The sequence below is a fragment of the Chroicocephalus ridibundus genome, chromosome 8 (assembly GCF_963924245.1).
Source record: "Chroicocephalus ridibundus chromosome 8, bChrRid1.1, whole genome shotgun sequence".
Taxonomy (NCBI): Eukaryota; Metazoa; Chordata; class Aves; order Charadriiformes; family Laridae; genus Chroicocephalus; species Chroicocephalus ridibundus.
This window is the reverse complement of record NC_086291.1, coordinates 41,042,809-41,064,912: the sequence shown is the minus strand read 5'-3', so window position 1 is coordinate 41,064,912 and position 22,104 is coordinate 41,042,809. Positions and strand designations below refer to the sequence as shown.

Sequence of the window (22,104 nt, the reverse complement as noted above, 5' to 3'; positions counted from 1 at the left end):
GAGGAGGGAGCCCAACCTGAGCACCGGCATAAAGCCCTGCGATCACCATGGCAGCAAACCCATCCTCTGCACTTAAAACTCAAAAAAACTTTAAAAAACTCCTTAAAATACCCCCAATCTAGAGCCACCCAAGCATGGGACGGGTCCCTCAGTGCGGCACCATGCAGTTAAGGCCTCTACTGGGGACTTGCCCGAACCTTTTCTACAGCGAAGCCCCCTGGGACGAAGCTCCTGGCTCCGGCTCTGCCTTCCCCTTCCCTCTGGCCCATCAGGGAGCCGCTGACCCGGAGCCTCCTGCCAGCATTTCTCCCTTTTTGACACATCAGAAAAGTTTCCACCTTGTTTTTTTTTATTTTGCTTTTAACAAATCATTCCTAAGACGGTGTCATCCTGCCGCGTGTTTTACCCGTTCGTTTCCAGGCTCCCAGCTTGGACCCAGACATTGAAAAATGCCATTTCTCTTCCAACACAGGCCCCCGGCGCTAAAGCCCCGTCCCTGGCTCATCCCAAAGGCTCCAGTCGCAGCCGCCTCCTGCCAAGCCCAACGCGGTGGCTCGTCTGAAAGCGCCGAGTACAAACCATATGCAGGACAGATGGATATGAGGTTTATATGATAATTAAGCATGTTAATGAAGTTCATTTGCATCTAGCTCTTAAATTCCCATAAACTCCGCAAAGCTGTGGAATGAGAACTGCTGCTCGACACTGCAAAGCACCAAAAATTTAGTTACCGACAGCAAACCGCTGATGAAGAAGTGAGAAGAAAAGCCGGCTGCGGCCCAGCCGAGCGAAGCCCCGGCAGGTCCCCGGTTCCCAGGCGCTGTGGCAGATCCGCGCCGCGCGATGCCACCGGCCACCACCAGTGAATACAAATCGCTTACGGGCTTTGGCGGACCGAAACGTTATGAAACCAGGGAGAGCAGAGCGGGGGAAAAAAATTATTGCTTCAAAGAAAGATTTGGCCCCAAAGATGGAGGAAAAGCTTTTTAAGTGGTGTGAAAAGGAGAGCTGGGCTTGGGGACCTGGGCTTGAGCGCCCTCCACGCCATGCTGCGCCCAAAGGGGGACCGGGGCCAGCAGCATCGGGTGGTGGGGCTGTGACCCAGTGGGAGCTGGAGCAGCCCCAGGAAACCCGGGGGAGCAGCCTGGGGATCCCCAGGAACCCTCCAAGGACACCCCCGGATGGTGAGAGGGCTCTGGGTGCTATGGCAGCACGCCCTAGGGCAAGGTGGACATTCACATCTCTGTTACCCTGGAGTTGGTGGTGGCTCCTCAGAAACAGCTGATGCCCACAGCATCACAGCCTGGTGGAGACACCAGCCTGGGACCCCCCCAGCACGTGAATAACCCTCGGAGTAAGTTCACACTTACCTTCCAGGCACCCAGGACAACCTGGAAACACGAAGAAGGCAGAAACCAGCGCTCCCCGCTGCCACAGGGCGACTGCGGTGCAGGATCCCCAGCAGTATCTGCAGGTGGGAGAGAATCCATGGCCGTCAGGTCAGCCCCATTGTCCCCCATCATCCCCGGCCACCGAGTCACCTCGCGGCTGCCGACGGACAAACGCAGCCTGGCCTTTTGGGAACTGCTGTGAAATGTGTCCCTGAAAGATCTTTAGGCTTCTCTTGGACCCAGCGTCCCCATGTAAACCGAACAAAGACAGGGCACATCTCTCAACACACCCAACATGGGTGTCCAACGTGTTCTTGACCATGAACCAAAGCACAGAAAGAGAAGAAACTTTAACGTGGGGTTACCTGGGGAGGAGACAATGCAGAACTGAGAAGGAAAATGGGGAGACGGGATTTATTTGAAACACCTTGATAAGATTTATTAAAAAATATCCCTTGGCAGTTGACAATCACCACGGTCTACAATAGGAACGCGGCTGGATAACACTGGAACAGTTTTCGCCTGCCACAGAAGGCAAACACACAGGAACACCCGAGTGTGGCTGACACACACCTAATGGCATGAACACCCGGGGCTGGCATCGAGTCACGCGGTGCGACCGCTGGCTGCGGAGCCCATCGTACCACGCGTGTGCTCCAGTACTTACCTTGTCTTTGGGAAACCCCTCCTCTATTTAAAATATGAGGGAAAGCAATAAAATCAAGACTCTTGGAAAAAGCAGACTGACCTCTCTGCGATTCCAGGACAAAGCTCTTGCGACCGGAGGGGAGCGCAGGGAAACGCGGGCACCCGGCTGGACCTGTATAAAAGTGTACGGCCACAGGGCCCCGCTGTCAGCAGGGGCCAGGAAGAGCAGGGTTTGGCGCTGCCGCTCCGTGCTCCTCAGCGGCAGAGGGAGAGGAGCAGAGCACGGATCCAGAGGAAACCTGCAGACCTTCCAGGTGGAAACCTCACTTTGCAAGGGCTCAGGACTTCATTAGGGGTTTTTTCTTTTTCCCCCAGTGAAACCCAACGAACAGACGAGACCCTGAGGGAGGCGGGGGGGTGAGAGACAGAGAGAGGGACAGACAGACATGGGGTTTGCTGCGGAGCCGCCCGCAGCAGTCCAACACCTTCGGCTCTGTTCAGCCGCACAGGGTGAGATTTTGAAAGGATTTACGGCTCCTCGTGCCAGCCGCTCCTGGTCAGCCATTTCTTTCTCTGTGGACTCTTACTCCAGAACAACAATGCCTCACTCCATTTTCCAAGCGGCCTAATTTGCATAAGGCACTGGGATTCCAGAATAAACCATCCACGCTCTCTGCTAAAGTAAAAAACAAAACCAAACCTATTTAGAACTCATCCCCAATTTTGGCCAACGCAAGCTCCCCACGTGGAAAAGCTCTGCTGGGACCTCCCACCACGGCCAGCAGCAACAACCCCACGGTGGCAGAGGTGCTGCTGCTGCACAGCCCCTTCCCAACAGCTTAGAGTGGTATTAAAATGAGGAAAAATTAGGAAGGAGTCGTCTTCTCCACCAGCTTTGGGAAGAGGAAGGTCATTCACTGCCAACCGACACATCAAAGTGCAGCGGGTGTGCGTGACAAATTCCTTTCACATTTAAAATGCCTTCTAAATATGCACCTCATCAAAAAATTAACTCGGCGGTTTTGTGATTTATCAAAGAAACATGGTAAAAAGCCAGATCCAAAACAAAGGGCTGAAAAAACTTCTGTTCCAAACTATTATTCTTCGAGACAATGTGCAAACGGCACGGGACTGTGTTTGAAGTCGTGCTGGAGCCAAAATAAAAAAGCAAACCAATTTTAAGTTGACATAGTGTATTGTGAATTACTTTCTCAGCTTTTCTACATCTAAGATAGCGTGAAATGATCTGCCAATACAGTAAAACAGTTTAATATACAATTGATTACAGAGCCGTAGTAACGAGTCAGAGATAATACGCGTTTTTATCTATATACATATATAGCTTAATATTTCACAGATACAACTTTTTTTTTTTCCATTTCGGTTTTGTCAACGAAGCAAAAGGCAGACTATTTACAGTGAAGCCGCTGCGAGGAAGCCCCGTCCCCCAGCAAAGCCCCCGGCAGAAGCTGCCAGCTTCCCCCGCGGCGTGTAAACAGACCCGTTCTCTCTCTTTTTGCAAGAAGGTTGGGGAGAAGGTAGCGGGAACACGGGCTTCGCTGGGGTGGGAAGAGAAAGGAAACAGAAACGTCATGAAGAAACAATTTCCAGCTAACCTGGAGACTTTAAAATGGTTTAATTTGCCTTCCCCCCCCCCCGCTTTCTTTTTAACCGGAAACTGTTCTCAATTAATGTTTCAATTCATAGTAACGTTCTCAATTCTGTACAATCTCCACGTGCGCTTGTGCAAGGCCAGGCAGTGCCGGAGTCTCGGGTAACACTGTGGAGGCAGTTTTTAAAGACAGCAGGGGATGGCGGGGAGTCCGCGCCGGCCATGGGCCTGCACCGCTGCCCGAACACCAAAGCCAACCCTGATTTGAGTTTCTCACTTCGAAAATAATTTCTTGCAGGCTGTAATCGGGTACCGCGGCTCCTGACGCACAGGAATTGCTTATATAGGGGTCGCGTGTAGGTGTAATACTGCATAAACTGAGGTTGGACAGACCCAACCCCAACCCGCCATGGTCAGACAGCAGCACCTCCACGGCTTTAATAACTGGCTGAAATTTACTCCCGTGAAAACGTGAAAGGAAACCACTAGGCCAGGAGGGAAGACGGATTGACAAAGGCATCCGACAGCCGTCGGGCTGACCGCGGACCAGCTCAACCCAGCAGGGCAGCGGGACGCTGGCCCCAGAGCAAACCTCCCCCAACCTGTGTCACCTCGCCAGCTCGGGGAGCGACTGCCCAGCCCGCGGCTGCCAAAGCCCGGCACTGCTATGGGAGCCACGCGGCAGCTCCTCTGCTGGGTCCGGCGCCAGCGGCACGTCCAACTCCTTCCCTGACTCACCTGGCTTTCCCATCACCTACATCCCCGCCTCCTCCATCTCAATGCCGGACCAAGAGAGTCTGGGGGTGGGAAAGGAGGAATCCAGCCCCTGCCGCCAGCAAAGACAACACTTTATGCTAAGTTAAAAAACACTGTTTCACAGAAAGAAGGAGCTTTTCCGAGTAATGCAATATATAAAAGCCATCACGTCAGCCCTGGGGGAGCGAGGTGACTTTCCTGAGAGCGCGGGGGGAGAGCCTGCCTGCCTGTTCCCGGGCGATTCAGTGAGGGTGGCCAAGGTCCTTATCATCTTTGGATACTGCCGCCGCCTCCTTGCAAGAAGGAGACACCCGCTATGGAGCAGAAAAAATTCCCAAATATTCGGCGCAAACTTGAAACGGTCTTTTGCCTTTCAGCGGACGTTTGGAGTTGGTTAAGGCTCTTGGCTTTAAGGAGTTTATTACTTTGGAAGTTTAAAGCTGTACTCGCAGTAGGGTATAACAAGTCCCAGCATATATCTACCTATCTCAACACGGCCTCTGAAAACTAGAAGTAATTAAAATTGGGGGGAAGGTTATGGCAACTGTGGACTTCTAAAGGTTAAGAGAAATGTCTGACGGTGCCGGTGGGGCCGTGCCGGTACCTGGACAGTGGTCAAATCCTGGTTCGGGCAGCGACGTGGCGCAGACCACTGTGATCCCGCAAAATCCTTCCTTTGGGCAATTTCTAAGGCCAACAGCAAGATGGAGTTACACAGCTAATACTAGAAATAAATCTCAAACAAAGCTCTGGTCTCACTTGAATAAAGGCAAAGTTTCAAAGACACTAAAGAGGTGTTTGCTCTCTGGGCACGCCCACAGATGCACCACGCGCTGCATTTTCCCTGCTCTGAGCTTAAATCTCTCAACAACAAATTGATACAAACTGTCTTTCAATTGCAAACTAATATTTAGCCAATGCATTAAGTTAGAAACAAGTGAAGACATGAGTGACTAAGGGAGAAAAGAAGGAAAAACTCGAGAAAGTTGCTTTGTTTTGACTTGTCAAAGGAGGATTTGGAAATCAATGCTCAAATCAGGGACGTCACCTACTGGGATGCTCGGCTCTGACTCCCACTGCTCATGGCTGGATGACAAGTTGGTTAGAACTGCACTGGTTAGAGCCAAAAATCAAAATTTTACTGTTCCCAGCCACGACCTTCTCTGCAGTTCTTCAGATCCAGTGAACGCTCCAACTTCTGCAAATCAAAATATGTGTTGCTGCAGTGAGCCAGAAAACAGGGAGAGAGCAGAACAAACCGCGTCAAGGTGTGAGAAGCCGACACAGCAGCCTTGGAGCCTTTCCAGAAGTGTAAAACACCAATGACTGCCTCCTCGACACCGATTCCCAACCTGGAGACGCATGTGTGGAACAGCTGCTAGAAAACACTCTTCTTGGGTGCACCAAGAAGAGCATGGCCAGCAGGTGGAGGGAGGTCATCCTCCCCCTCTGCTCTGCCCTGGGGAGGCCACATCTGGAGCGCTGGGTCCAGTTCTGGGCTCCCCGGTTCAAGAAGGACAGGGAGCTGCTGGAGAGGGGACAGCAAAGGGCTACCAAGATGCTGAGGGGACTGGAACACCTCTCTGATGAAGAAAGGCTGAGGGATTTGGGTCTCTTCAGTCTGGAAATAAGACGACTGAGGGGGGACCTTATCAACGCTTATAAATACTGAAAGGGTGGGTGTCAGGAGGATGGGGCCAGGCTCTTTTCAGTGGTGCCCAGTGACAGGACAAGAGGTAATGGGCACAAACTGGAACATGGGAAGTTCCGCCTAAACATGAGAAAGAACTTCTTTGCTGTGAGGGTGGCAGAGCCCTGGCACAGGCTGCCCAGAGAGGTGGTGGAGTCTCCGTCTCTGGAGACATTCCAAACCCACCTGGACGCGTTCCTGTGCCACCTGCTCTGGGTGACCCTGCTCTGGCAGGGGTTGGAGGAGATGATCTCCAGAGGTCCCTTCCAACCCCACGATTCTGTGAAATGATGTGAAATGTGTTGGCTCTAGAGCGGCGTGTGTGGAAACGCCGGCACCTGCCTCCTGCTCCTCGCCAGCTTGGTGAGGCGAGTAAATGTCTAGCAGGTAAAATAAATTACCAGGGGGAAAGAAAAAAAAAAAAAAGCTTTAAATATCTTCTACCAACCTATTTTTTCAAAAATAATCTTCTTTCTCAAAAGCCAATGTTGACTTTCAAATGTAAGTAACGAATATTTCTATACATGTTGTACAGACACTCATCCCCACTGAAGACAAAAAGTTTAGCTTGTCTTAAAGATTTTAAAGAGGTTTTATACAGAAAACTTGCATTATTTTTTTTTTTCCTACCAGAGCTTTACCCAGTGTCTGTAAAGCACCTCAAAACTCTTCCCCACGGCACCACTTGAACTGAGCCGCTGTTAAGACACAATACATTTCACCCCTACTTTATTTTCTACTCAAACCTCTCCAGAGCCCGCTGTTTGATTTTAAATGAAGTCTAATAAGACAAAGACAATAAGCTCCTGGTGTCTGATTTTCTTCTCATCGCTCTGGACAGAGTTCAGAGGGTGGCGTTAAAGCAGATTTAAAAAAAAAAAAATAGGCACATTTTAAGGCTCCCGGATCCCACAACAGAAATCATGCATTGCTCGGCCCGCTGGGAAGCCAGGACTCTGCTCCGCACCCGAGAAACCTTCCCCTGCAGCAGCCAAGCAGAGACACCACACCTGGAAAGTAAAGACCAGCCTTCAGAACAACCTGACACCTCGTTTTACGCTCTACCTTCTCCCTTTTCTCCCTGATTTCAGACCTGGAAGCACATGTTATCATTCACAGCATCTCCCGCGCTGCATGTGGTTGCCCAGTAAGCCAAAACCCCGTTTTTATGCTGCATCCTCTGCTGCTCCTGCTGCATTTCTGCAGACCAGGGTCTTCCACCTCTCCATTACATTTTGGATACATTTTAGCAGAAAACGGTCCAAGGTTTCACAGCTCTTGACTGAAAAATCTTCAGACCATCACAGCACGCAAACTAGATACTGGGCAACTACAGCATCTGCAGGAATTAGCATGTAATGGTTACAATTCCCAACTTTTTACAGGAGTTTGCAGAATCTCACTGCCACTGCAGAAGATAGTCTCAGCAACAGCAAACTAATTCAGGTTTTTCTCCTTACATGTTGTCCCCCAAGAAATCCAAACAAGGACTGCTACAGCCTGTGTAGAGAACTCAAAAGGAAAAAACATTGGAATAAATGACTTTCCTGCCCAAATTGATGTTCCACATACAGCTCAGCCAGGTCTCAGGATCACTCCGAGACCCCAGCTGGGTTTTCGCAGCGGCCTGGCCATTGAGGTGGGAGCTCAGGGGGATCCCCGCACCTCTGCCTCCACTGTTTCTCTTTCCACATGAAAATGATTCAGTATTGACAGTCAAACCACCCCCGAGATATCTTCAGCAATTGGGAAAGTCACATCAATAAACAATTACTGCATTTTTAGCACTTTTGTAACTAAAACAAGACTTAAAGGAACTTCAGCGAATCCCAACGCTGACAGCAAACACTGGGTTTTATTTCTTACACTCTTCTGCTTTTGCACCCTTGCTAAAACTCCAGGTAATAAAACTTCTTTTTCCTACTTCTGGTGTGACGAAAAATGTATTTTTTGACAGAATTCTTAAATTTAAACTACTGGGATGCGCCTGCTGCTCTTCTGTATCTTCTGTCAAGCAGCTTAACAACACCACCACAAGGAGAAAGCTGCAGCTTTTGGTCACAAATGGACCAAGATATAACACCAAATGCATTCTTCCCCTTTACGTTAGGAAATGCAGAGAGGCAGAGAGCAGCGAAAGCAGCGTCTGAAGCCCGGACCTGGCAGCAGCAGGGTTCAAACGCCGCTGTGCCGTGCGGAAGATGCAGTTCAGCAAAGGTGAGGAGCAGGGAGGCAAGAACCACTCGCCCGGCCCGGACGGACTGAGCAAACAAGACTCCAGCAGGGAAGAATGAAGAAAACAGACACGGTCTTTACATTTGGCAAAAAAACCCCACCCCAAGACGCAGAGTTAAACAGCTGAATGCATTATAACCAATCTTGGGCGCTCTCAGCCTCCCGTGACATTGCAAAATAAAGGCATGACGTCAGTAACTGCTCCCTTGCAACATTTTTTTTGTTGTGTTCAGAATTAAAGTTTTAAGAACAGGTGAGAGTTAACAGTTTTAAAACGCCAGATACCCTAAAAGCTTGGCTTCTTAATCATGAATAAGCTCGTCTTTAACTAAACGCTGGTACAGGTACAGTGTTTGGTTTATAGCTCCTTTCATTTTTGTTCCATGCGCCTCTTTTCTCTGTTTTAGCCCTGAAATAAGAGTATCCAACTACTTAAATTTTTGTAAAGCCCTTGAGGAGTCCACCCTCTCCCCCCTCATTTTATCTTAATAATCCTCTTGTGCTTTATATTAGGACACGGCAGGAGCCGCGTCAGGCAGCGGCACCGTCCCACCCTGCTCGCAGCACTCGCATTACCTCCAGCAACCGGGAACAGCCCCAAATCCTGGGAAATAACAGGCAAATCTGTTCTTCTCTCAAAATCATCAACGCCAGAAGTAAATCAATGGGAATGTCATTTACTTGTTTTTTTTTTTTTTTTTGGAACAAGAAATCTGTCTCACAGAAGTAGCTGGGAGAAAAAGAAGCATTTTTGTGTGTTAGCAGCAGATTAAGACGACACTGCAGAAAATATTCAGCATATTCCTCATTATTCTGTGCTCTAGAGGGGCTCCCGCGAGGGAACCGTGGCAGAAAGCAACATGGGGCTAGCAAATATTCAGCAATCTTTCCCCTTGCCTCCCCTCCTCTGGACAATCTTTAAATTATCACCATTAAAACACCCTGCAAATACAAAATGCAGCAATGCTCTGGTTATTCTTGCAGAATACGCTTCCAGGTACCTGGCCAACTCCTCCGCTTTTATACCGGGTTCAAATTGTGCTGGCACTAACGGAACAAGCCCAAAAGATATTGTAATGAAATGAACTTTGATCAAGGCCTCCCGCAGGCGCACACGTGTCATGGCTGCAGAGAGGAACGCAGAACCGCGCAATGCCTTAAAAAACGCCTCCGGAGCAATTTTTGCGAGTATTGGAACATCTTTTCAAAGGCGTGAGAAGGGAAGGTGTAAAGGTTCAGCTCCCGCTGTTTTACAATCGAAAATAGGCACCTCCTTGCTCCTCGTGCCTGGGAAAAACTCACTATCCAAATGGTACATTGAGAGCTTAGCTTCCTGGTTTTGTTAATATGCTGCATTAAGGAGGAGATTTAAAATCTCCGAGAGAAGACGCGCAGCCCGAGTTGCTGAAGGCTTGGCTGCTGCCCTGGTAGCAATAAGCACACAGGGCTACCACGAGTTACTCAGCTTTTCACGGCTCTCTTCCCAGCTTCAGAGTTAAGGCAGAGTAACGTTGCCGGCGGTTCCCAGAGCAGACAACAGCCCTTGATTTCAGAGTCCACTAATACTTCCGTCCTCAGTCATTTTATTTGTTTTGTGCCAACAAATATCAGAGGCCCTGGTATTTTATTTTTTTTTTTTGGTATTCTAATGTTAGCAGAAAACCAACAATACTCCCGCAGCACCATACCACGACAGCACGGGACTGTTCTTTACTTTATAGGCTGGAGGATGAGGCTTTTGTATTCTGCAGTGCATTACTTGAAGAGAGAGAGAGGAGGAGGAGGGTGCTCTGGGTGCGGGGCCCAGCTCCAGCACCTTCTCCTTTCAGGTTCCATCACAGGGTGCAAACCTCCCAGGGGACGCGGGGCTGTTGCTGGTGGAGGTTTAGGTATTGTGCAGGGTCTCACGCGAGAGAGAAGCTGGAGCATCTCGCCTGAACTCTGCCACCGCAAACAGCGGATCAATGAGAGAGAAATGCTGGGTAGAGTCGTCTATAAAACTGGGAGAAAGAAGCGAAAGGGAGAAAGCTTTGAATGACTGAGACGTTACTATAACACTAGAAGGCATGTAAACAATTCTGGACCACGTTACCTCCTCTACTGTAAGAAAAGGAATACTGACACACACTCAACTGAAACGAGAACCCTAAAAATGGTTTCAGGAATACATTCTTCAGATGCAAAGAGGTATTTGCAGAGTTAAACTACCTGAAAGTTGGAAGTGCAACCCACTGTGGGGAGGGGGGCAGAAGGGGACAAGTTTTAACCTAAGGAGAAGGAAGGCTGCTGTAAAACTGTGCAGTCACAAAAACTTTATATTGTTGCTCGTTGGGAACAGCCCCCAGCCAGGCTACAGCATCTGTGGCAGAAGGGGGCGGGGATGAGTAGCCCCTGTCAGTTTTTTGTGTGCTGGCAGATTGAGCAAATAATGTTAATTTTCAATATCTTTCATATCAAACGCAATTCAGACGTGCATAAACAGCGACTTTTGTGAGAAGAGTGTGCAGCATCTTGTTTAACTAATTGAGATCCAGAAATCTCACAGATTTACATCTGAAAAGGCTTCGAGGGCTCCGTGCTGCCAGTGGAGTGTAGATGGATCTCAAATAGCTGAATAGGAACTTCACAACGTATATATTTATTACTCGAACGCCAAAAAAAAAAAAAATCACATGGAGAATAAAAAGAAGTATTAATATATTCTGACCTCAGTTCAGATGGAAAGAAAGAGTTAAAACCCACACCAATACGCAGACAGCACAGCACGGCATTTCACCAGCTCTTCCCTGACTAAGGAACTTATTTCGGGCATAAAAAATCCTGTCGTTTTATTTGGTGTCAAAAGGAGTTAGTCGAACTGGAGTAGTCGGATAATGAATGTTATCCGAAGCAGAGCATCAAATGTAAGTGAATGGTGATGGAAGCATGCAGAGGGCAAACTGGTGTAGTCTAAGGCCCCCGTCCTGCAGTTCCCTCTGGGAAAGCAGGTTCCTGGGCTCCCGCAGGTCTCCGGTCCCAGGGACCTGCCCAGAGTCATCTGCAGGACTGGGAAATTATTGTGCTTCTCAGCTCACTAGAAAGGACATTTTTTTTCCCTATTCCTGCTTTCAGTGGCACGCAGGGAGCATGCTGTTCTATTCCCTGCTGCAAAAGCACAGTGTAGGGGGGAAAAAATAATCCTGAAAAATATTGTGCAGCACCATTGATTCGGTACAGAGGGAAGCCAGGGTACTCAACTGCGTTTGGTGGCTTCGGAAGTTTCACCAGCTTTGAAACAAATATTGCCTAGGTAACATCCTCACAGTGGTTGGTAGTTCGAAGAGGCTGAAAAACCATCTTATTACTCTTATTAAACCAATTAACAATTCATTTCGCCTGAGCCCTTCTGCACACGCACACAAAAACCCCCCAAACAAAATAATAAAAAAAAAAAACAGGAATAAAATAAATAAATAAATAAAGGCATTCCCAAAACATTTATTTTGCTTCTCTCTCTCTCTCTCTCTCAAATCAGACCAGCTTAGAGATACCACCACCTTCACCTACCTTCGCAAATTCAGCTAGGGCACGGAGTAATGCGAAACTGCTTTAAGACCTGAATTGTAACACTCTCGCGGTCACTCATCTGCTTCTGGAAACCTGTCCTGAGAGCTGGTGAAGTCCGAACCCTTATTCCATCCCCACAGATCAGTAACTCATTGGCTATATGGAAAAGAAGTGTATCCAAAGCACACAATGGCACATTAAGGTTGAAGAAAGCATTGGTAAAGGAGAATAAAACTACAGCAGTTGTTCAGCCTACTCTACCTAAATGTTGAGCCACTGCAGAACTCCTCCTCCAGCCCAACATGGAGTCAAATTATGTCACCCCCTCGCCACGACATTCTTTTGTGGTACGTTACTGGCACTTTATGTCAGTCTCATATGGTAGATACATGCACATTTGTCTGTGTGTTTACATACAAAAGGTCTGTTAACAGTAAAACATTGTTCAGAGAGATATAAAAAACCCAAGGAGTTGCATTAGCCAAAAAAAGTGTTTTGTGAGAAACAACAATAAAAATGATATAACCACAGCTTTTCTTTTCTTTAAAATTAGATAAATACCCAAAGCTATGATTTCACTTGGGGCCTCTGTACCTTGACAGGGAGTCCAATGGAGTATATCTGAAGGCACTTAATATCCTCTACTCAGCTGTAAGATGGTTGCACAGGGAGCTGGGGAGCTTGGGATGTGATTTGGGGCATGGAGGAGAGAGATGGATGAAAACAAGCCCTGAAGAGCTGTGATCCACACAGCATCAGGCGCTGAAATGAAAACAAACGTACAACCCAGGTGTTGAGAAGGTCTCTCTTGAAAAAGCAAACTGCCAATTGCAAATGTCTTTGTGTTTCTATTGACAGAGCACTTCATGCAACTCTGACAGTGCATCATACACTCTTAGAGATATTTAGCTTTGTCAGTTCATTGACCTCCTCAGTTCCCGCTTCCTCACAGTCAGTCTTCTCCGCGGCTTTGCCAAACCTGCACCTCTCCTCTGCTCTCGCCGCATCTTTCTGGAGCTTCTTGGTGGAAGGAAGGATGTCCTTGGTTTCTGAGTTATCTGTGCCATGGGCTATCTTATCAGAATTCTGTACAGAAGGCACCAGGTTGGCAATCTCATCCGTCGGAGATCGCCCAATGCTGCCATCCACTTGAACCCGAATGTCTGGAGATATAGACAACTGGTGATGTGGCACGATCCCACTGTCCATGCATTTTGGGTAAAGGTAGGTCTTCATCTGACCTTTCCCCTTCACATTGACCGTCCCCCTATAGTCAAAGTCATACCCCATCTTGTTTAGGATGCGGTAGCTCTCCTCACTCACCTGTATGCGACACTCGACGCCGGTGGTGTCCATTCTGCTAGCAATGTTCACAGTGTCACCCCAAATGTCATACAACAACTTGGTGGTGCCAATGACCCCAGCAGTGAGGGGGCCGTGGTTAAAGCCAATCCTAAGTTTAAAATTAAACCACAGCATGTTGTTGTTGAAGTCATCCACCACTCGCATCATTTCTTTGGCAAATTCAAAAAGGGTCTGCAAATGTCCGTGGGGATGGTTGCTGTCCTGACACTGCGAGGTGTTCAGTCCCGAAGCAGCCATGTAGGTTGCCCCGATTGTTTTGATTTTCTCAATGCTGCTGTAATGCGGTTTGCTCAGCAGCTCATCAAAATCCCCAATCAATTCGTTCAGGACTCTGTAGCACTCTTTGCCTCCTTCGTAGTTCTCTTCATAGAACTCGCTGAAGTTCACAATACTTGCAAAGATTACTCCGCTGCTGTCGTGGTTTTTGGAATAGCTCTGGGAAACCTTCAGCTGCTCGGCCACGTGGTAGGGAATAATATTCCTCAGCAGCCAGTCAGCTTGATCCCTCATGCTCTGAATTTTGGTGCGATGGAGATCAGCCTCCACATCTCCGTGGTAGTGGAGGCGGTAACTGACCTCAAACTCTCGATTCAGAAACCAGACCAGGAGGAGCAGAAGGAAGGAAACTAAAATCACTTCCTGGCCGATCAGGTCTGCTGGCCTCTTCATGTCATTTGCCATCGAGCTGTTGCACGGACTTTTTGTGGAGCTGGAAGCAGAAGAAAGGGAAGAACGTGAAAGGTGTATTTAAAAAACACTGAGTTAGGGCCCTGCCATTTCTTCTCCCTAGTTCGAAATCCTTTTCTGGAAAAATGTGCAGGAAGAGTATATCACACACTAAATTATAAAACAGGCTTAGGTAACTTTATCTGCTGTTAAGCATGCTAAAGAATTAATTTCATTCTTAAACTCACTGGGTACATCCTTAAAGGGATATCATCAGGTTCAGCAGCACAGAAAGTGCCCAGCCTTTACGGTCATCCTATTTTAAGGACTTCACCAAGGAAACAGTTATTGTTATACCTAAATATATAACTAAATGCACTACATGTAACTACGTATGTAAAAATGCTTCATCATGCCTGTGTGTGTGTGTTTAGATATATGCGTGCACATGTATAGGAGGTGTGTGGGTAAGTTTTGTGGAATTTATCTTTTTTTGTATTACCTCCAATATTCAGAAACACCTGCTTTATATACTCCTAGTGCTGCTCCCTTGTCTCCTCATCAGAGAGCAGTAACCTTTGCGCTGCGCCTTTAATGTTAACACACGCAGGTTTTGGAAGAAGATAACCCTGTACAAGACACTTGATGGAGAACTGCACATCTTCTGCATGAAAGCAGAGAATATGGAGCTTGGGGTTGACAACTTTTGTATGTTATAACCACTGAAGCTTTTTATGGCGGAGACAGAAAGTTTCTCAAAGTGCCAAGATAAAAAAAAAAATATTAAAAAATGTCATGTCTCCCATAGATTGAGAGTAATATTTCAAATCCTTTTGACAATCCGTCGACTGCCTGTGCAGATTATGAAGCACTGATGGAGGATGCTTCCAGTGCCAAACCGCCCTTAACAAGGAGACATCTGCAGTCTACAATCTCGACTTTCTGGAGAGATGCAAAGACACCAATCTCATCCAAGAAGACACCACCTATGCAATCCTTGAAACAAAGTCTAAACCCAGACAGATTGGCATGCAGCGATTTCTGGAGTCGCTTAACTGCAACTTTTTCTATAAAATTATGCCAAAGCTTAAGATTTGATAGGAGCAGACACATGCTGAAGTTTTTCAAGCGAAGAGATGGTTTGATAAATGAAAGCATCACATCAACCTTTCTCCTTGAAAAACAGAAAGGCAATCCATATCTCAGTGTCTGTCGGTATTTCTCTTGTGAAGGTATGTTAGCAAAAGGGATGAAAACCTCAAAGCACAACTGTGGCAACAGCTCAATAAGAGAAGACTAAATTTGTTTCGGTATTTCTAAGTTCAATTTGTTTCTTTATGTCCATGTGGGACACACCTCCACTTCTGAAATTGAAGCAGACATTTTAGCAATTGAGCTATATTATGGACCCAGTTTCTCTTTCTGAGTGTTCATTCTCAAATATTTGATTGACAGAAAAGCGTGATGAAGCACAACCAGAGCACAGCTATGAAACAGATGAACGTGCACAATCTCTGGAAACATTTGTATGCGCTATGGTCTTTGTTTACATCTATTCGCTTTTATCATAGTAAGCCTACAGGACAAAAAGTTTCCCCTAAGTAAAATATTTACAATAGGTTGAATTTTAGATTAAAACTAAGCCTGCACATCATGTTGGAAATCACTCCTTTTGTTTTCAACCAGAAATATACTTCTCCCAGGACAAGCGAAGGTATATCCATTTTATTGGTTTGATATTAAAAAACCCACGAGGGAGGAATGAAAGGAGGAGATTGCTCCCAACTCACAGAAGAGGTCCCTACAATCAGGTTCCCGTAATTGCTGGTGCGTCGCTGCACTAAGACTACTTCCTTTCTCCCTTACAACTACTCTTCTCAACAGAACCTCCATTATGAACCTATTCAGTTTGTCCCTAGAAAGACGAGTCAGAGACTAAGACAAAGGCAAAGTTATTAATGACTAGAATGGTAACAATTCCTGAAATACAATGTGCTACTCATTTTGCAGGTGGCAGAACATTCTCCCAGTGTGATGGGCTTATAAAACAAATCAAGGGGAGCGTAAGTAAAAGAAAAGGTTTCAGAGAATAAATAAGGCTGGAGAAGGTGACGAATGAATCTCGGTTAAGGAGCACGATTCAGGTTCTTTTCAGAACAGTTCATTATTTTCCGTTACCTTGGGGGAAGAGATCTGCTAGAGGATCTGAGCAATGACATGTTACTCCTCCGAGAGTACGAATTTGATCCAGATAATCTGCTCTAACATCAAACATCCCTGCCACAGGGATTTATGTAAGTCATTAAAGGCTCTTTATTTACAGTTTATTGTACAAAATACTCCTCAAAGTACTTTAATTCCTCTTAAATGAATTAGGCAAGCACCACAAATTTTACGTTACAGAAAGTGGCTCGTGTTGAACAGAAAATCTGCCTTTTAAGAAAAACCTGCTGCCTCCCATTCACCACTCCTGAAGTACTGGCATCTGCGAGCTCTCAATCATCTCCTCAAGCGCTGGCCTGACCTTGTTTCCCACGTGGGCGAACAACCTCCGAGATCTGCGTGTGAAATGAGTGACTCACTCGTAAGCTGACCTGATTTCATTAATAAGGTAATGGGTTAGTATCTCAAAAAAGAAGGTGCGGTATCTTTTCCAGAGAAGGCATTTTTGATCATGATACGACTGCTGCAAGCATTAGTACAAAAAGCCGCGATGCCAGCCTGAAGGAGGGAGCAATTACATCTTACTTGTTTGGAAATCAAATTTCTGGACGTTGCAGTGACCAGGTTAAAGGACCTACAGGACCATAAATCATCTTACACGGTCAGTTTGCAACGCTGACCTGAAGCTACCCTCTAGAATGAAAAGAAAAACTAAACCCCATACCTATAACAGAAAGGATCACACACCACCACATCTTTTTAAGCTCTACTTTTTATGAGGTGCTGCAGCAGAAAACTAATTTTAAAAATCATTCAAACTGAAATCTTAAGCCGACAATGTTCCTTTAACTCAAACTAGTGATGCGCTTCCTGGCACAGACGCCCAACTATTAACTTGGCATCTTCATCCAGGCTGCGTGTTGAATATGCAACAAGCAAGAGCTCCGGAGATAGAATCTCCTTTGGCTTGATCACAAATCATAAAGATAATGGCTTTCTACTTATAAAGATTTTTGGAAAGCCATTTTGCTTCTGAGCCAGTAACCTATGTTTGGATTTGGATATCTTACTATATTTAAAGAGGATGCATGCCTGCTACATCTTAAAAAAGAATGCAATGTGGGGAAAGGGGAAATCAAACAGCTGCTTTCGATGAAGAACATATAGTGGATGCACATAAACCCCCACCACCATCAAGTGATTTTAGTCTTGCACCTCAAGTGGCCTACCGCTGTTCCTCCTCGAGCAGTTGCAAACTGGAAAATGATACACCCTACCTGCTCTGAGATAAGAAATGAACGAAAATGAGAAATATTTCCTGCTAAAAAGACAAAGTTTATGGTCGTATCTCTTTTGGGCCGAAGAACCGGTCTGTCTGGAAAACAAAGCAGATTCCATATTCTGACTTATCGAGCATAGCGTGGACAGTCCAGAGATGAATTTTGTGCTAAGACTTCATAACCATTACTAGTATCTCGCTTCCCAAGCAACATTAATAATTATCTCAATTCTTGATCAAGAAAAGGGAATAACCTCATTAAAGGCATGCAAAACAAGTTTGGCCCTCAGAACTTTGTGCTGACTGGGGTGAGCAAGGAACCTTTTTCATTTATTTATTTCAGTGAGAAAGGAACAGCAAAAAAGTTTGTTGGGATATGGCAGTTTCAAGTTTTTATTGGGTCACCAGCAGGAGAAAGGGGAAGTTCTGTTTGCACAGAAGTCCAGAGCTGTGGTATTCAATAATGTACATTAAAAGAGAAGTTGAATTCTGCCGCAAATTAATGGTAGAAACAGATTAGGGCAGCTTCAGATCAGCGGAGTCTGGACTGTTAAGAGAGATCAGGCTGGACCAACGCCGTTCCTGCATTAAAGCAGAGGCAGAGACCAACTAACCCGACGAAACCGCTGCCGACCTGCAGAAAGGGCAGCACCGCCTCGTATTAACACACGCACCGCAGCCAGGCATTATATTTCCCCAACTGATGGAAGGACAGTCAAAGTGCAAATCTAGGACATCTCATAATAAAAAGTTTAAAACGAAGCTTAGAACTGTTAAATGAGCCTGACAGTCTGGTCACTGCCTTAATCTGGTATTTAAATCACAATTTGCAAAGCAGGCAGAGAGCGCTCCATGCCTGTTCGCAACAACATCTCCTGCCTGGTTTGGTTTGGTTTCTCACCCACTTTTACCTTTATTTGTCCTGAGTTAGAACTTATATGATATATTTATGGAAGAAAAAAATATTTGCATGCAAACAATGCTTGATAGCTAATTATTTGTCAGATCTCTAATAAATGATGATGTAGAAATAGCCACTTAGTGGAAGAGAGGATTGTCAATTATGTAAGGCAGAATGAATTATTTTTTAGTGATTAGCAGCTGGTCAGGAGCCTGCTAAGCTGGTGTCAGCGCTGGGCAAGACGTTTGTAATTCTGAGCAACACAAAAGGTTTGGCCATTTCACAAACTAATAATAGACCACTAAGGATCCAAGCTCAGGCTCATCCTAAGATGTTACTTCCACTGATCACCATGCTTTAGTATTTTGTACATTGCCTTTTCAGCAAATTCCCTTCAGTGTTGTAGTTTGCAAAAAAACGCAAGCCGCCTCTGTTCTTTGGCTTTAACTTTCCATTTTGGATTTAGTGAACTGGAATTCTGTTATGAAAATGTTAAGTTATCTTTCATGAATCAAAGCCATACAAAAAGGAAAACCCACCTAAAAAAAAACCCAACACCAAACAAAAAAAACCAAACCCAACACTGTAGTAAGTGCTAACTTCTTAGTGAATAAATATCTAACATGAAAGCACGCTTACCATCTCTTGGTACTTAAAAACCATACGTTTTCTAAACTACCATAGCATTCATGTAGACGAAATTTTTAAAAAATTCACCTTGTTTTGATACACACTCCCTTTAAAAGCAACATGCTCCTGAATAGACATTTGTTCAGATGAATTACTGAGTCACATATTCACAGGGTCGCTAGTTCAGTCAAGTACAACATGCCCCCAGTGTTGCTCCCAAATTTGTAATTAGGAAACACATACTTTTCTAATACCAAAGACCAGTAAAACCACTTTAAAAATAGTACTGCAAGACTTGCAATAAGCCCATGAGAAATTCAACACTGAAATAATCAGAGTGAATCTTTAACATGTTTATTTATAAGGGACTATTAATAACCCAGGGAAAGAATTCTGTTTGTTTGTTTGAAAGTCTGGGGGTTAAAATTTCATTTGTTCTAAAATGTCATTTGCTGCAGCTCCTCTACCCCAGGGAATTCTCACCTGGCCAGCTGAGGAAAGCATCCAACCCAGCACACTCCTGAATGGTGCAAATCAACCAAGGAAATCAAATAAATAGCTCATGATGTACAGATAATGCTCTAAAACCTGCTACTACTAGAAAAACAGATGCTATTTTATATAGCTCCTCCATATTTCTATTTCCTAGAAATTAACGTAAAAAGAAAATAGCATTACAGCACCGGCATCTCTCTGATGATTTTTGGTCATACCCAAGTCGTCTGTAAAGGAAATTACATACACAAGGAGCTTAAACACAACTTGCTGAACCAATTTGTCCAATTCCCAAGTGTATTACTGCGGATGCAAAGTTTTGCTCCGTATAATTGACTGAAAATATTTCTATCCCTAACCACAAAGACGGGAATTTTATGTAAAGCTTACCTAAAGTTCTGTGCCAAATCTAGATGAAAAGTTTCCACGGAGCTGAAATAAAAAAACGCAATGATTTCAGAAGGAAAGTTAAAGCAATAAACAAAGCATCCTGCCAGAATTTCAGTTAGCATTTTAAACTTTTCTATTATGCAGACCGTAGGACCAATAATTGCACAGCAACGCTTGATCAGCTCCAGACAAACTTTGTTTGAACGTGACTTATCTGCACATTTTGCTTGGAAGAAGCAACCAGTCAGAGAGAGATGCAAACACCTCTAAAGGGTAACTGATGATAATGCAGGCGAGATGATGCCTGGAACGCGTAATTGTTACACAATCCAATCTTACCTCGGAAACACGGAAAAGCAATTTCAGAACTCTAAAATCCAGTTATGCCTTCATCTTATCTGACCACGCAATAGAAAGATTTAAAAAAAAATGCCAACCCAAAACGAAACCCCAACCCTCTCACAACAACAAAAAAAATCCACCCAAACAAATATAGAGTCTATTTTTGAAAACGCCATTACAGAAAATAAGTAGTTCAAGCAATTTTTGTGTTTGCTTGCATTACAATTTCTCTACCGTAATCAAGTGTTACAACTCTCAGGATTAGTAACTTTTGGAAAAAGTAGTAAAGAAATCAGCAGAATGGATTTGCCTGTGAGGCACACAAAGCTGCAATTACCACTGTGAGAAAAATCAATATCCGGATTAACGATAAGAGAGGAACACAAAAGTTATTGTTAACAAACAAAAGTTCTGGGTCTCACTAATTCAACCTGTATTATTTTTGTTCATGACTGTCCTGGTTTGAGGACAATTTTATAAATGACTTTTTCAGATTTACAGTTGAACAGCTCTGTCTATTACTTTAAATATTTATTTTTAAAAGATGAAATAACAACATATTCCATGATTTCTGTACTTCACCCATTAATGGTCACCTGTATTCAAACCACAGGTGAAAACATGCTATCATTAGCAAAATTTCTTAAGATAATGTTTCTTTAACATAAGTACCACCCCTTTAGCAGCCAGCATAAGCCGATGCTATGAACTGGTAAAATGGCAAAGTCTCCACCTCTCTGCTTGGGAACAGCCTTTCCCAGTCCCTTAATAAAGTTGAAATGCAGGGAAAATCTCAAGTTTTGTGGCTGTCTTTCTGCCCAAAGCCTTAGTACAGAGCTGTTGCACAAGCTGATTTGGTAATCACACATACAATTTGTTCTAAAATGTTGCCTTTGAATAAGGACTTAGGAGTTACAATTATGGCACCAAACCTTCTGATATTCGTCTGCAATAAAACGCCTTTCACATGGATGCACAGAGGTCTGTTCAAACAATCACTAGGCGGAACATCAATTTTTTGGCTTCGCTGCCTGCCTTTGCATGAAGACTTTAGGTACTCCAAATACATTGCATTAGCCCATTTTCAAAGGCTCTGCCGTGGACCAGCATCCAGTTCTGCCCCGCTAGCTCCATGCGGACACGCGAGCACGCGTGTAGCTGAACGAGCTGCAAAACCCCTGCTTGGGAGTCAAGAAATGGCATCAAGGGCTTGCTCTTTGCTGACTTGCCTGAAAAACCAAACCTGGGGAGAACTTCTCAGTGAAGCTGGTGGGTGGACAACGGTTGGCCGCGTTAGAAGGGAAAAAAAGGCAAGGGGTGGAAAGCCAGCTTTCTTACTAGGAGAAGGTCACTTAGCGTGCTGGAGGAGAGATGGTGTTAGCTAAGCTGGACAACTGAAACCAAAGAGACAAATCGGAGTGCTCTGCAGAAACAGGAAAGGGATTTTTCTTTAGTCTAATATTTAGAAACCATTTGTCAGCTGACTCCAGCTCCAAGTTTGTTTTGTTTTTTTTTTTTCAAGGAAAGGCTTTCTTCCAACAAACCTTCCAGTCACTTCCAAAGCGCAGACGTGAACAGGAGTGACTTCTGTTCTCTCTGTCTTTGTTTATATAACTTAGATCAAGATTAAAAGAGACCATTGAAGATACCTGAAGAGGGGATAAAAAGCTAAATGCTCACACAAAACATGTATCTGCAAATGCTTTTTGGTTTGTTTGGGTTTTTCATGTTTTTCAGCATGATTCAGCAGGCCTCTGAAGAAGGGTTTTTGATAAGAATTAGAATAACCTAGCATAAGAAGTCCTTGTAAAGTCCGCAGTATGGCTAAGATATTTCTTAAGCCATTGAGAAGTTCAAGTTGATTACAAAATTTTGACAATAGGAGTAGATGGCTGGAAGGATTCCCTCGACTCTCTCAGCAAGGAAATAGAAGGAGAATGCTGCAAACAAGTTCTCCTATGGGGAAAATGGCTTATCAGAGGAAAAACTGAAAAG

General features: G+C 45.1%; 1 protein-coding gene across 5 annotated transcripts in view; it reads right to left on the bottom strand.

Moving 5' to 3' along the window:
* Nucleotides 1–1,776: 1,776 nt before the first annotated feature.
* ADCY9 (adenylate cyclase 9) overlaps nucleotides 1,777–22,104 on the bottom strand; it is a 98,034-nt gene continuing 77,706 nt past the window's right edge. For 3 of the 5 annotated variants that reach the window (XM_063344313.1, XM_063344311.1, XM_063344314.1), the window contains 2 exons: nucleotides 19,768–19,809; nucleotides 10,666–13,952 (listed from right to left, as the gene is read on the bottom strand). In XM_063344313.1, coding sequence (XP_063200383.1) covers nucleotides 12,764–13,952; nucleotides 19,768–19,809 — 1,231 coding nt within the window. In that variant the 3' untranslated portion in view covers nucleotides 10,666–12,763. Of the gene's footprint in view, nucleotides 10,333–10,665; nucleotides 13,953–19,767; nucleotides 19,810–22,104 lie in introns of those variants that run through there. The other 2 variants (XR_010072289.1, XR_010072290.1) reach the window with 2 other exon arrangements.